General features: G+C 43.6%; 1 protein-coding gene across 1 annotated transcript; it reads right to left on the bottom strand.

Moving 5' to 3' along the window:
* On the bottom strand, window positions 1-10,527 carry FUS (FUS RNA binding protein). Its single transcript, XM_007437544.4, has 15 exons — window positions 10,399-10,527; window positions 8,483-8,507; window positions 7,550-7,704; window positions 6,714-6,855; window positions 6,348-6,541; window positions 5,908-6,118; window positions 4,265-4,302; window positions 2,811-2,843; window positions 2,273-2,382; window positions 1,610-1,739; window positions 1,348-1,458; window positions 880-1,015; window positions 681-769; window positions 325-472; window positions 1-98 (listed from the first exon to the last, which is right to left on the bottom strand). Exons 1-15 carry the CDS (start codon window positions 10,409-10,411, stop codon window positions 59-61), a joined length of 1,575 nt encoding a protein of 524 aa, XP_007437606.1. The 5' UTR covers window positions 10,412-10,527; the 3' UTR covers window positions 1-58.
* Window positions 10,528-15,927: the final 5,400 nt, after the last annotated feature.

The following is a 15,927-nucleotide window of genomic DNA, read 5'->3' as shown; positions in this document are numbered from 1 at the left end:
ACATCATACAAAATAAAAAAAGTTTAAAAATTCACATGGTCTGGGATCTTATATAGGCTCAATAAGGTCTCTCGCGACGGTCTTGTCTGTGGTCCCCTCTGGAGAAAGAAAAGAAAAGTTTAAATTTAAAAGTTACAGATTAAAGTAGTGATTACTAGCAATAGTTAACAATACTCCAAAGGTAAGCTACCACGGGTGAAACTGGTAGGAGTTTAGGAGTGAAAAGCACAAGATACAAATTCTAACAGCCTCTGGGAGACTTTTATTCAGGTGCAGACATATGGTTGGTATCATCTACCCATCCGTTGTAGAAATAAACTTTACCTAGAGTCCATTTTTCCTGGTCCGAAGCTGCCTCTGTCTCCGCCTCTTCCACCCCGGAAGCCACCTCGGTCTCCACCCCTACCTCCACGGAAACCACCTCTGTCAAAGCCTCCCCGTCCTCCACGGCGTTCTTCACCAAATCCACCTCCTGGGAAAAGAGAATAGATTACTAATCTAAGAACAAAACTAGTGTTTCCCTCCTACATTCAGACCTTTACATAAAAAAGGCAAAGCTATGTGTTTCACGCTGAAAACAAAATGACTGCGGCAGAAGATCGCCGTATATTTCTGTCCTCCTTCAGTCTCACTCCCATAGATGATGCTTCTCAAGTGTAGTTAAATTCTCTAATACTCACCCATATGTGGTCCCCCAGGCCCATCTGGTTTGGGTGCTTTGCACTGATTGCATTCATTGCGCCATGAAAAATTCATGTTCTCACACGTCCTACAGTAGACATAATGGGAAGAAAGAAAGCCGTTACAAATCAAAAAAATTCACAACTCATCACCTTGTATTTCTTCCCTGCCACCCAAATAGTTACAAATGCTACTTACGGGTTGGGACACTTCCAATCTCCAGCACGTTGCTGGCCACCTCCGCCACTAGGGAAACCACCCCGGTTGCCTCCACTGGAACCACTATTGCTGCCGCCTCCACCACCGCCACCAAATCCACCACGGCCCATTGGTCCTGAAGAAAATTCAAGGCAGCAACTAAGAACAAATGTTTTCTTGCCAATATTTACCATCTCACCCCCTATAAGTGTTTTTCAAGCTCAGCAACTTGAAGATGTGTGGTGTCCACATCTTCAACTTGCTGAGGTTGAGAAACACTGCCCTATAAGATTTCTCCATCTGTTTTATCTCCATATTCTACAGCAGAACTTGGCCCTTTTCTTTCATTTTCAGTCACTGTGCTGTGCTGAAGAACTGCTAAAATAGGACGATAACACATAGCATGACAAGACGACGGATAAGCAGATGCTCCGTTACTTTCCAATGACAGCAAAGATGATGTCTCACCTCCTCTACCACCACGTCCTCTTCCTCCACGGCCATTCCCCCCTCCTCGGTTGAAGTCTGCTCTCCGGGTGGCAAAAGAAACCTTGATTGGATTGCCAGAGAACTCTTTCCCTACAGAATTGGAAAAAAATTGCTTTTGTCCATTACTGTTTTCATTATTAACACCACTTTTTATTCCATTTAAATTCCAAAGGCACAGAGATAGTTCCTACTCCACCCAAATTCCCAGCAATAAAAATGCTGTTCCAAACTAGCGACCTACCATCAAACCAATCAATGGCAGCCTTTGCAGATGGGGGATCATCAAAAGAAACTGTGGCTTCTCCTTTCAGTTTTCCTGTCTCACGGTCTGTGTACAGGTTAATCATAGGCTGTCCTGTTTTCTTGTTCATCTAAAAAGAAACATATGACCAAATCAAGTTTACATACTTACATGTTACCTACTAAATACAGCTATTTAGGAATGCTATTTGTTTGCTGCTCATTTCCAGAGAATCTGCTACCCATCTCAAATATATGATTCTGGGCAGCTTACAACATTAAAATAATAAAAATATAAAACCCATAGCAGCTGACAATTACTGTATAAATAGCAAACAGCAATCAACAAAACCAGGAGATGGGCTCCCTTACACAACTGGGGCCCCAGGCTTGAGCACTGAACCACATCTTTAGGGCCTTTTTTGTCTGTTTGCTGCTATGTGAACTCTACCTCTGAAGTATAAAAACATTAACTAGCTTTTAGGTGGAAGATACATGGCAGTGCAATTAAAAGCATCTGAAAGATGTGGGAGTCTACCCATTTCTTGCTTCAAGGGCAACACAAATTTTGTCTTTATATGCAATTCATAAACTAGGTGATCCTCTAGATTGCCCACCACCGCATTGCTAAATGGATCCTCAATAATGTAGAGTATCTGTTTACCTTGATGAGGCCAATCTGCTTGAAGTATTCTGAAACCGACTCAATGGTTACATTTTCACCAAGTCCTTGGACAAAGATGGTGTTATTGTCAGAATTATCCTGCTCACCAGCTGTAAGACAACAATTAAGACTTTTAAACAAAAAGCCTCAAACAATACTCTAGTACTGAACAATTCTGGACTGTACAAGTTTTAGACTCTGTATTCCATTTTGTCAATGTGAACAGACGCTTCCTTCAATTAAATACAAGTCTGCAATACTGCATTATCATCTTAAAAAGTTCATTTCTTGTACAACTCAGTCTGTTTTTAACACAACTGAAATTAGCTAGTTTAATAGTTGTTTCCTGTTGACAAGAATCCCAGAGAAGTCAAAAGGCAGATTTGAGGATGCCATCAGTGTCTCAAGTTATCCCTGAGCATTGGTTCACTGATCTTGAGGTACACTGTTCCTTAAGACAGAACACTTGTGCTGAATTCAAAGCTTTGTTTTGATTATGAAGTGGAATGGATATAAAACCAGTCAAGCAACCACTTACCAGAATCATGACGTGAGCCTTGGTCCCGTGGTCCTTTTCACATGAAAACAAGGAAGGAAAGATTCAGTTAAAGAGAGGGTGGACTACCACTTTTTTTCACATCACCATCATGACCACATTAGAAACAGGCCAGTGTTGAACATATGCAGCCTCGCAATTAGAATATAAGAAAACATGCCCGCCCAGTCAGCAGCACTCCATGTCTTAATGACAAGATTACTTATTGCATAACCAGTTCAAACACTCTGCCAGGTCATACTGAACCTAATTTTTGCAGCTTGGAGGGAGGAGCATGGCCTCCAGACACACACTCAAAACAGCATAGGACAACCACCCTGAGGAATCTATTTTTCCACTCCTTTCATAGCATACATTAGTCACTGCTACCCAGAGTCTTTTATTGGATCCGTTTTTTAAAATCTCCAGCACCATGAGGCCTGTAGCAGAATAGTGCAACCTATTCCATTTCATTTTCTTGAACACAAGAACTATGCATTAAGTATACACCACCTTATACCACAGAACACATTTTGAATAAGCCCTTTTACAAGATTAGATCTTTAGTTTTGATAAACCATCAGGTTTTTTACTTGCATCAACCATTCTATTAACATTCTATACACAGATTTAAAAAAACATTTTGACACCTTTCAGCACATCCAATCTTAATTATTTTTGAAAGCGTATGCCCAACACTGGTCTCAAATGCATTAAACAATCCTATGCAGACCATTTAAAAATTTTTGTGCCAAGCCTTTTTCAGCAAACCCTATGGGAACGTTCCTTAAAACCAATTATTTTAGTTTGGTACATTCAAGTTTGAAAAAAAAAAAGACCACCTTTTATGAAACTTCATGATATTGAAACCAAACTCTCTTAAAATAGAAGCCCATGAAAACATTTATTTGTCAAAGAGCTCTTAAGAGTTTCATACAGACAAAATTATACATTCCAGTTTGAAGGGAGCGGTCCCTCGCATATTCTTTCCTGTACCAGTAGTTTTTAAAACAAGGTAACATAAACCTTCATTTTTCCGTGTTTCTCCAGGACTGCATGCACTTCCATTAACACTTTTTAACCCAACATTTGCATGTGTGTTTTTAACAAGGGACAACACACAAGCCCAACATTTATGAAGTGAATTTTTCCATGTGTTCTCCCACAAAACATAAGTCTAGGTTTCATTTTTTCCAGTCTTGTTGCATAACATACAACCAAAATGTACTGTATTGGCCCGAAGAACTTGGCCGAGTAGAAAACCCAGAACGTGGAAATCAACACCACAGATACAACCAACCATTTTGGCATATGTGCCACAACAGGGAGTGCTCCCATAGGTTTTTATCTGATAAACGGTGGCTTTTCATTTCTTTGGCATACAAACAGAGTCTCCGAAAAATAATATAATAGAAATACACTTTTGTGGTTCAAGTTTTTGAACTCTTTGGACTTACCACCAAATTTATTGAAGCCACCACCTCGCTCACCACCGCTGAGGAGATAAGTTAGAAGATAATGATGCTTTTTCCATGGCTAAAAAGGTTTGTTGCTAGAAACTACACCATATCCATTAAGATGCTGGCCAACACTTATGTTTGATTCTTCCTGAAGATCTAAAGACAACCTGCTCCACCTTTTCCTTGCTCTCAGCATTTTTTTAAAATAAAGCATGATACCCTTGAGAAGGTTTGCAATTGCTAACGTTTAGTCAATCTTGCTTCCGATCTTGAACCGTTACATGTGGCGTCGTGATGCAGCTTTTGAGACAAAGTTGTTTTCCTTGTAGCTGTTCTAGTCTTGGCACGACTGGTGAACCAAGCTTGTTTTTAAAATATTGTATACCGTGCACACTGTATTTCTAGTTCACTTTTCTCAAATTATTGTGTTTTTGCAAAGCTTTTGTTGTGTACAATCCTACATGCAGATATCTGCTTTGAAAGCATGTAAAACCCATTCTCTCATCAAAATACTCATACTGTAATATTAAATTACTCAGCTCTAAAAACTGCATTATCTGCCTGCCATTAAGATCTCTCTCCCTTCCTCAGACCCTTAACTAACATGTGGAAGGTGGAGATTTGATTAAAGTTCATTGACTTTCACACCTGTGGCACACAAAATGCAGAATTTGTTAACAGAGCAGGTATTGTTAAAAGAGCAACAACTTTTTATAAGCAAACAACCCTTCAGCTACCCACATCTATACTCACCTCTCTATCTTGTCTCCCCCAATCAGAAGCCCACATGGTCAATGCTGCTTAGCAATCATTGTTTTTCAAATACCAACTTTGGACATCCCTCCATAAAAAAGGAGGTAGTACATGTACTCAAGAGCAGTTTGAGGATACTGCATGGTCGCACGTAAACCACAAGTACAAGAAATTCGGCAGTTATGTGAGTAAACATGAACACATCCATTTAAACCTAATTTGACATCCATTATATGGCTAAACCATGGCATTAACCCCAAGGAAAGCTGGCTTACAATTTGCATAGAAGCATGTTGCTTAAGACAATCATAGAAGCCTCAATTTGCTATCAGCATATAAACCATGCCCCCTCCGTGTCCCTCATTAGGTTTACACTGGGGTGGAGTTGAAACATAATCCTATTATCAATCTCCTTTCTGCAAAAATTGTAGTATTGCATTTTGTAGTATGAAAATCTTCTACATACTTGTACACAACTGTAACATGGGTCAGAGGACCATAATTCACCTTTGAGGAACAGTACTGATATTCATATCAAGTGCACCTTTGAGGTTGTAAACAAATCCAAGTAGGATTACAAGATGAAAATACCATATTTCACCCCATGCACAAACTTGTTTCTGCAATGACTGATTTGTCAGAAAGTTTTAACTCCTTCACATGCAGATAACAGAATACCTTTTGACATCCATTAAAAATTCACCCCATACAGAAAACATATCAATTGTATACAGGGTGGTTTTCCCAGCCTTATTCACCAAAACCTGAGTTTTAATTTTTCACACTTTGCACCCTCCCAGAAATGGTTAGCTTTTTCAAGTACTAAGAAAAATAAAAAAATAAAAAAAACCCACTCCCTCTCCCACAACAACCGATTAGACACCTACCCCATGCCGCCTCCACGGCCACCTCTGTTGCCACCTCTACCACCACTCCGATCAAAGCCACCTCTACCATATCCACCGCCGCCACCACCTCCGCTGCCTCTGCCACGGTTGCGGTCCTGTTGACCCCCATATCCACCTTGATCCTGGCTGCCATAGCCTCCTCCACTACCACTTCCACTCATGGAGGACTGATCCTGGCCGTAGCCACCAGCTGGAGAATTTAAAAAAAAGTAAATCTTAGTTTATAAAACATGATCTTTGACTCCTGGCAATAATAAAACATGGATAGGAAGGGTAAAAATCTTGCAGTGCTCCTACTTCCCCGCCTCCGGAATCGGACATTATATTCTTTAGACTTTCCTTTTCCCAAATTTAGACCAAGATGAAGCCACACGTGTGGGTCCAAGGACAATGGGCTGGAAAGGACAACATATACTCACAACCGCCGCCACCACCTCCTCCTCCGCTGCTGCTGCCGCTGCCATACTGACTCTGCTGACCATAGCTCTGAGGTGGGTTGTAAGAAGGTTGCTGCCCATAAGAGCTTTGCTGCTGGCTGCCATAGCTTGACTGCTGGCCATAACCTCCACTTTGGGGTTGCCCATAACTGGAAGTTTGGGAACTGGTGCCATAACTGCAGATTTCACAAAAAAACAAGCATGAATAATACTGTTCTAGCCTCATTCAAAAGTGTTCCCATTAAAATGGTCTTATTCTCTTAGGATTCTTCAGGATTCACATCTCCAAGCCCATCCCGTGACTCTGAACAGAAGAGATCAGGAGCCAGCCCCCACATCAGCATTTACCTTCCAGTGCTGGAGCTGGCTGGCTGCTGAGAATAGCTGGGATAAGATGACTGCTGTCCATAGGATGACTGTGAAGTTTGACTGCTGCCATATCCTGTGGATGAGCCATAAGCTTGTGGTGTTGACTGAGTGCCATACCCAGCTATTATGTTAAAAAAAAAAGGGGGGGGGAAACAGCAATAAATCAGCATCAACTCTAACAGATTTCACACCAATGACTGCAAGTGATCAGATTTCCCACCATTACTTATAACTTTGAATTAAAGCTCTGCAATATTTTGCATTTGGTTCAGAAGGTGTGTCTGGAATACTCAGAAGCATGTAATGCAACACCTGCCTGCGACCCATTAAAGCAAATGTAGGTTTCCAAGACCACACAGCTGCATTAGCCCCCCAACTATAGCCATATTATCCTGGGAAATGATGTGGCTGCTTTAACAAGTCAGATGGGTGCTGCATTTGCCTCTAAAGCACTGCAGAGCCTTAACACTGACGTTTTTATGAACAGATACTACTGGCAAGTTAGGGAATACAAAAGGTTTCACAACCTTAGAAACAGTCATTTTTCTAATCCCAAACCATCAAGTTCCATAATTTTAGTTAATAATCAAAGAAATTCTAATAGTATCATCAAACTCTTATCAGGATGGAATGCAAGAGCATAATTTTCATACTTTTGCCTCTAAAAAAGCAAGTCTGTATCTTGCCATGTACCAATGTCACAGAACTGACTTGGAAAAGGCAAGCCAGAATCACTCATTCCCCAGCTCAGACGATCTCTCATGTTTTCCTATGTCGTTATGAAGTTCAGAAATAAGATATGCTACAGTACTCACAGCTCTGTGTCTGGCCATAAGACGAGCTGTAACTACTTTGACCATATCCAGAAGTATCCGCTGATTGCCCGTAGCCACCATAACTCTGCTGCCCGTATGGCTGGCTAGTTTGTTGAGAATAACCCTGCGTGGGTGGAGTTGGGTAGGCCCCATAACTAATGGAAAAGAAGAGTGAATAAAAATCAGCCAAGAAAGGACCTTATTTCCACAGTGAACTCATAGACTCTATTTTTGCCTTTTACTGTACATCTAGTGTGCTCCAAATAAACTACAGGAGTTGCAGGTGTCTGTTTCCAAGATGGTTGATAACCCCAAAATGTGTGAATAGTGTGTAACTCTGAAAACTTCCTGGAAACACTCAGAAATAAGCAATATTTTAAACTTCTTCTATTTTAAAAGACAGCTTTAATATTACGTACTCTATTGTAGGAACAAATTAAAGTTCAAGGAATAGTTTTATAACTTTCCAACAGCCCTTGGAAGTTTGAGCTTTATAGGGGTCATCCTGCTGTCAGTTTGCATTGGAAAATTTAATGAACATTCCAGAATAAATGAAATTCTAAGCAATATTCTCTGGGGATAAATAAGAATTTCTTACATTGATAATGCACTTGATACATACTGAATTGTATTGCTGTTTACAATTAAGCTTGTTAATTTAAGCAACTTTCTGTACTTTAATGCATAACAAGAAAGACAACAGTTCTAAGCATATTATTTCTATGAAATTATAGTTATTAGTACAATTTAAGCGTAAGTCAAGGCACAAGTCTGATTTTGTAGATCAGTTCTCTGGACAAATTAGTGCCTCAACATCTTCACATTTTTATAGAAAAAACTAACATTGCCTATTTCAACATTACAAAACAATGAACACATGATATATGCAAACATGCCACTCATGCATAGAAAATGAATTCCAGTGTCATTTACCTCTGTGTTGCTGACTGGCTATAATCTGCAAGAGAATTGGAAAAAAATAGCCATTTTAAAAAGCATCCACTGAATAAGTTTTGAGAATCTAACACAGGAGAAGGCAACGTATGGCTTCCCAGATTTTGCTTGACTACAACTCCCAGCATCCCCAAGAAGCAGGGCCAATAGATGCTAGGAGTTTTATTACAATTTCTGGGATCCCCCAAGTTGTCCAGCCTTGGCCATACCTCTGCTCAAAGAACTGGATACATTTGCCCAAAAGCTGTATCCCAGTGCTGACACACAGATGTCACCCAGTATGGTATGAAGAACATCTGTGTGCCAACTTGGGATGAGATCTGCAGAATGTGTCGATAAAGTATGTGTCACACTTCAAATGCTATCCCTTACGTACAACACAAATGTGAAAGCGCAGAGCTTGCACGGTAACATCACAACATTTCACTTTGATGTGGCTTGGGATGCTTCTGGCACAGGTCAAGAATCCTTTCAGCCCGGGAAGAAGCAGTTGGGGGTTAAGAGGTTTTAAGGGAAGGAACTAGCCTGGGACAGCAGGCAATTCTGAAGCCCTCCAATTCTCCTTGTGCAAAGGCCCATTTTTAAAACCATCCAACAGCCAATAATAATAAGCAAATAGTAAAAAAAGCGAAAAAAAAAAAGGCTGTGCTGCCAGAATGAGTGACAGCTCCACAGGGATGGAAGTACAATCCACCTACCCATGGAGTGGAGTAACAGTTAAAGCGCAAATTACGAGTTTAAATACACTTAAATTTGCCTGGAGGGAAGAATGTGGAATTAGGACCGAGCCCAGCTGCTCCTTTAAGGCCCACCAGCGAAGATGGGCGGGGAGGAGCGCGCGCTGTCAGCGAACAAGCAGCCGTTGGGCGCGCGTGGGCGACCAGTCATTTATACGAAGAGGCGGGGGAGGAAACGCAGCCGCAGAGGAAGAACCCGGATGTAACACTGCGACAAAAATTGCCTCTAACGCGCACGCGCCGACGCCACACGTAGCCTCACGGCCCGTACGGATGCAGCAGCGCATGCGTATTCGCGATCTCTGGGTTCAGAAGATCGCTTCCCCTCCGCCGATTTTTCAACGCGCCGTCTTGCGCATGCGTGGTTGTCCCTGTCCCTCAGTGGCTCCTCGGAAACCCCGTCTCTCTCGCTCTCTCCGCCCCCCGCTTTCCTGGGTCCCATGCTTTCTTAAAATGGCCGCAATGAATTGCGCAGTTAAGACTGATGATGAAGCGCAAGCCCTCCCTACGCTGTCAGGGAGAAGCGATTCACCCAACTTCCCCTCCCCGGCAGGAGCATCCGCACCTTCTCTCTTGCTCCATTAACCCCCATGATTTAGGAACAAACCCAAAGCCTCCGATCAAAAGCTCTGACCGCCCCATCCATTTGTAAAGGGGGCGGCTTATCCCTCTTCCTCAGCGCCCGCTCCCCAAATTCAACAGGACCGAGACGCGACTCCGACTCCCCGCCTGGCCGATGCCTCCCACTCGGCCACCCTGTGCGCTCTCCAAGCCCCGCCTCAACAGAAGCCCTGAACTCTCGCCCGCAGATTTCTCTGGCAGCCCCCCAAAACAGCGGGGATGAAAAGGCAAAGCGCCCTCTCTCCTCCCGGATGCCCGTCGAAGCACGTCCGCCTCCCTCTTTCCCGATCCCTCCAGCCTAGACTTTCTCCCTCCCGCAATGGATTCCCCTGATTTGGCAGCCTGCGGTAAACCCCATCCACGGAAACCAATCTGGCCCAATCGCCTCATCGCTCACTCCCCACGACCACGAGTTGGTCCTGCTGAAATCAAGCTAAGCCCCCGCGCCCCCTTTGCAATGGTTCGAGGGCCCGGCGTCCCCTTCGCGGTCTCTCCGGGAAGCTGACCGAGTCTTCCCAGCGGCCCTGCCCTTCTCACCGTTGGATGCCATGGCTGCAGCTTCCCGGGAATCCGCTTCACGTTGCCTGCACCGCCTGTCCGGCCCGCTCCCTTCGCGGCAAATATACCTCCCCCTCCCCTTTCTTTTGGGCTACACCATCTCAGATGGCAGGGGTGACCAGAGGAGTCTTTTGAGTAAAGCCGATTGCCTTTCCTTCCAGAAAAAGATTCTCTTGGTCACTGACGACGTGTGCACTCCTTCATCCGAAGTTGCTTTATGGAAATAAGCCTTACTCCGCACTCCGTGGGAAGGGGTTTAGAAAGCCAGACTGCTGCCCCCCCACAAGCGAAATGGTGTCAGTCCAACCTGCTGGGTGGGATGAGATCACGGCGGCAACTTGGGCGCAACCAAAGGAGGAAGCGGGGGGGGGTTGTTTAGGAGAAATCAGGGAAAGAAGCCCTCTTTGTGGCCTCCGTTGCGGGGCCGGGGGTGGCGTCTCTTTCGCGAGGCGCAGCAAGAGGTTTCTCTGGATTAAATGTCAGAGGAATCTGGAGTGATTTAAAACCTAGCGGATTTACTGGGCTGCAGGGTAGCATACTTGGGGGCGAGTCCTGAGCTGTTCCGGGAATTCGGCACCGGTCGCTTCGAGGCGGGCAGGGGCGCCGGTGAAAGGCGTTGCTGCGTTTCAGCCTCTTCTTCCAAGGGAAAGAAGATCTGGCCGAGCGGGCCGCCCCCGCTCGCCTCCTGGCTGGGGCACTTCTGCACGCTCTGCTTCCGAGAAGGGCTCCGAAACTGTGGCAAAACCTGGCAGCCCAGTCCCCGATCTTGCTAAGCCTGCCCTTGGGAGACCCGGATACACCGCTTCAGGGGCTCCCCGTTGGTCCCCCCGCAGCCCCGTCGCTTGACAGTGGCTGCTTTGACCCAGAAAGCCACTAACCCGCTTGAGATCAGATCGTCTCCCGCATAAGCATGTCCATAACGTGTGACCAGCGTTGGAGGTTTGAGAGTCCTTGGAGCAGGCAGGCCCTTTTGGTGGTGGCGCCTGGTTGCGCAGCTCCTCAAGGAAGGTAAGGTGGGCTCCCTCCTTCCCGTGTTTCCCGTGGGCAGCAAATGCTGTGTTAGGCCATTCGGCCTTTCACCCTCTTGCTCTGGATCTGTAACTACGCGCAGTGTTGTCCAAAGTTGGCCACTTTAAGATGAGTGGACTTCAACTCCCAGAATTCCCCAGCCAGCATGGCTGGCTGGGGAATTCTGGGAGTTGAAGTCCACTCATCTTAAAGTGGCCAACTTTGGACAACACTGAACTACGGTATACTCCTCAGAGTTGATTGCACTTCATTTCATCGATAACACGACATTTAAGCGGCATTTGTACTGCCTATGAACGTAGCGGCCTGCTTTACGGAGAGCGTGATTCAGAAATAGATGCGTTATTATTTTTTTCTTTAGATCCCGCATTTGAACCGAGGAAGTGGGTGGACTTCCACAAACGTCAGCGCTGCTGTAAAAATAAGCTAATATAAAACAGGCCCTTTTCTTAACGGATTTTACATCCGTATCCTGCCTTGTGTTCAAAATCCCCAATTGACTCGCAACCTTCGCCAGGCTTGGGCGGGTGTTTAACACAACACAACGAAAGCGGGGGGGTCGGAGGGTTAAAGGAAATTTATCTATTTTCATTTTGGGCCGCTGGTCTTACTGGATACTTGAAGACTTGACTTATCCTCCTAAAGAAAACCTGCTTGTTTTCATTGCATCAATAATGCTAGTGTGGGTGTTTAATATTCTCATTTATTGCGACCATCCTCCTCCATTAAAAACGAGTAGATGTAAGTTCCTATGGCAGTCGCAACTCTCCAGCTTTGCTCCCTCTTCAGACGTTATTTCCCGTGTGATTTGCCACAGATTCGGAATTAGGAACTGCAGGCTTCCCTCCCCGCTTCACTGGAATGGTTTCTCCCAGGAACAAGGCTTTTCCTGTCTCTGTCCCTAAAACCAGCTCAAGCCAGTTTTGAGGCCCGCCCTGGCAATTTATGAATGGCCTGGAGCGTTGGCATGGTAACCCTGGAAATTAGGCCAACAGCCCGGGAAAAAAGGACTTCGCCTTACAGGGAGGCGAGTCAAGCGAAATGCCTGCAACGGCCGGGCAGGATCGCCCTCGTTGACTCTGTCACCCCACGTGGACGTTCTCCCTACGGCGGAAACCCACGGGCCAAGAGTCTCCCCGCATGGAAAAGCAGCCTGGGAGAAAGCTTTACCTGTGAATAGCCGCCGGCTGTCCAACTGATCTAGATCTGGAGCTTCTGATCCTTATTTTTGAATTGTTACTGCACATCTAAGCTGTGGATGTCAGGGGTAAAAGAGGCAGATGTGGCTGTTTCTCTGTGAGAAAAACGAAGAGTCCGATTAAGCTTCAGGCCGCTTCCTGATGGACACAGATAGAGCCACAAACAAGCTGATGTGCCAGGCAGGTAATAGTGAATGCACTGGAGTGACAATCGGTTTTTTAAAAAGTTTTTGTTTTTTTTAATTTACCACAACAATACAGAAGTGCTTTGCCACTGCCTTCTTCCAGGACAGTTTTTTGTCGTCCCACTCTAGTCTTCAGCCCAGGGATTTCCTGGTGGTCTCCCATCCAGGTACTAATTAGATCCAACGCTGGTTAATGTCCCCACCCATACAGCATCTCTAAGAAGTGCAGCAATGTATAAACAGAACCTCCTTTGTGTAAAAAAAAAAAAAAATCGGAATTCTTCATTGCATCTAGATGAAAGGCAAGTACTCATTCCCCATTCCAAGAGAAATGCTGCATGAGAAATCTGAATCGAGCAATTCCCTAAAATCAATGAATATAAGAAATACGAAAAACAATTGAATTATTGTGGATTATCTGTGCAATCTGCAAAGTTTCTGAAGTGATGTTTATAATCTAGCATACTAATTCTTCACTGCTTTTCCTCCTTCATGTTCATCCCCCAGTACGTTGCAATGCATCAAATGTTGCAGGGAGAGGTTTCTGATTGGCCATGCAAAATATCTTGTCTCCACTTTAAACGTAGTCCTGCATTTCTGCAAGGTTGCGACAACTTCTGGTTCTGAGCTGGAAGACATGATTATCCAGCATTCTTCTTTCCATATTCCTCTCTCACCATTTGCATTTTCCAGCGCTGATTTCCTGGGCAGGCCCACAGCTCCAGCCTCAAAGACAGTTTCGTAGAGCCAACAAAGTAGTTTTTCCAGCTCATGCTGTGTTGAAGATTAGATCCCGCTCTTGATTTTGTGGGGCTCTAGGCCAATGTTTTTCAAACTTGGAAACTTTAATATGAGTGGACTTCAACTCCCAGAATTCCCCAGCCATCTTTGCCAAGTTGGAAAAACACTGTGCTAGATTCAGTGTGCAATTTCTGTTAGCTTAAATTTCTGCCAGCTTTTTCTCATCAGAGAAAAAAGGTAGGCTTTTGAATGATGGATTTGGAGACCGTGACTGAGGGTCAACACTGACACCATGGCACGTAATCAGTTGAGTTTCTTTAATTGCAATCAATTAGCGCTGGAGTTAATACAGGCTGGCGATTCCCTTGAGGCCATGATCAGCAAGCGGAAACTCACATAAGTTGGTTATTTGGTGCAAGTGGATGATGGACTAGAACAGTGTTTCTAAGCCTTAGCAACTTTAAGATGTATGGACTTCTACTCCCAGAATTCCCCAGCCAGCCTTGCTGGCTAGGGAATACTGGGAGTTGGTGTCCACACATCTTAAAGTTGTCAAGGTTGAGGAACACTGGACTAGAAAAAAAAGATTGTGCTTGGCAAGATTAAGAGGATGAAGGGGAAGAAAACAGATCAGACAGATAAATGGCATTAAATTTGTTTCAGGAATGCCCTTGGAAGTTTTACAAATAGCTACCAGGGACACATTGAGACTGGGGGCATTTATCTTTTCAGATTTTGAACTAAACTCAATGGAACCTAATCATTAACTATGTTTAACAATTAATATCATATTTCAAAGCTCATATAAAAGTTTTCTGCATTTTGTAAACCTTGCCAATCATTTTCCAATGAGCTTTTTTTATTCCAGTGGTGTTGATTTATATAGTGTAGTTCTTGTTATTTTCTCCTCATATAATCTCACTGAGAGGAAGGAAATTGAAACCGAGGGATCCATCCTTTTGTTAAATGATCAAATTAAAAAAAATCAAGGTGCTGCTGCAATTGGAGCTCTGCCTCTTCTCACATATATAAAACAAAGCTTGGATCATAATGTTGTGGCCACCATCTTGCCATTTTTTTTTTAACGTACCCCGCAAGATACCCTTGATTTCATCCATCTCACTAAAGCTAAAAAAGTGATTTCTTCATTTTAAGAGCAACCAGGTCTCCCTCATTTTTCTTTCCTAATTTAATAAGACTCAGGCAGTCATCCAGTTTGCCTTAGGCAATGTACAGTATAGAAATATAGCATTAAAAGATTTCAAACAAGAATCTAAGATAACATGGAACAGCCAATATATGGATATATACTACTTGAAACAAAAAAAAAGTAGGTAGCCATAGAATAAAATATGAGAATGTGCTCATGATCTGAAAATTCTTAGGCAAGGGCTTTGCTTTTCTTTAAACAAAGAAATCTGGATTGAACTGAGTGTGAAACCTTCATCCCCAGGTGAATTCTAGTTGCCTAGGCAACAGGTGGGGGGACTTCTAGTTGTCTTGACGACAAAGTATTCCACCCACTCACCTTCCCCCAAGGCTTTTAAAAAACCTGCACTGTTTTCTGGCTCTGGAGGTAAATGGATGGCTTTTGGAGTGCTAGAAATGGCTCTTGCAAATCACTGAATGTAGGTATGTCTCTTTGGTTAAGAACCAAATATAAATAAGCCAACTTAGAATGAAAGCAGTGAACCAAAGGCAGGGAGATTAAGCGGGAAATTATTGGGCATTCCCTGTTGTGGAAGGGAGGACATAGCAAAGGAGTCAACCACTGTTTATGTGTCCCATGGATCTGACATGAGTTATGTGCTAGCTTATAAATTATATTGCTTTCCATTACACAGACACAGTGGCCAGCTTCACTTGGAATATTAAAACCTGATGTCCTGGGAATGTTTTGGTTTTGTTTCTTTATATATTTGTTTTGCTTTGCCTAGTTTGCAAATCTATCCAGGTTGGCTTTGTGACTGCGAACAAGCAAATCTGGTTCCTTCAACAAAATTGGTGTCTGTCTGTCTGTCTATCTATCAATCACAGAAGTTATATGTAATCACAGGTGACATGTTCCCTGCCTGCTTTATAAAAATGTGGATACTCTTAACTTTGTGGTGGGATGGAGATGTCATTAATTAATTCACATCTCCTAATTATGTAGTCAGAACATTTCCTCTTTGAAAAAAATGGTAATCCCTGGCTAAATTGCTTCAGTTTTTTCCCCAAGACACTGGTGGTTCTTCTCAGTATAATACTCCCATTGCCTCTCGTTCCATTCTGGCCAGACAGTCAGACCTTTCCTTCTCCTACATTGTCACAGAATTTTGTCTTCCTGAGAAAAGCCATAACATAACAATACA

This window comes from Python bivittatus, unplaced genomic scaffold, assembly GCF_059951505.1.
Source record: "Python bivittatus isolate LINGU-HERP-01145 unplaced genomic scaffold, Pbiv_v1 ctg000440_np1212, whole genome shotgun sequence".
In the NCBI taxonomy this organism is placed as follows: domain Eukaryota; kingdom Metazoa; phylum Chordata; class Lepidosauria; order Squamata; family Pythonidae; genus Python; species Python bivittatus.
This window is presented reverse-complemented; position numbering and strand designations above follow the sequence as displayed.

Coding starts and splice junctions, on each gene's coding strand:
- FUS (XM_007437544.4), bottom strand. Junction 6,856..7,549: donor TTATGGCCAGACACAGAGCT/GTGAGTACTGTA, acceptor TTAACATAATAG/CTGGGTATGGCACTCAGTCA. Junction 473..680: donor GCCTGGGGGACCACATATGG/GTGAGTATTAGA, acceptor CTCTTTTCCCAG/GAGGTGGATTTGGTGAAGAA.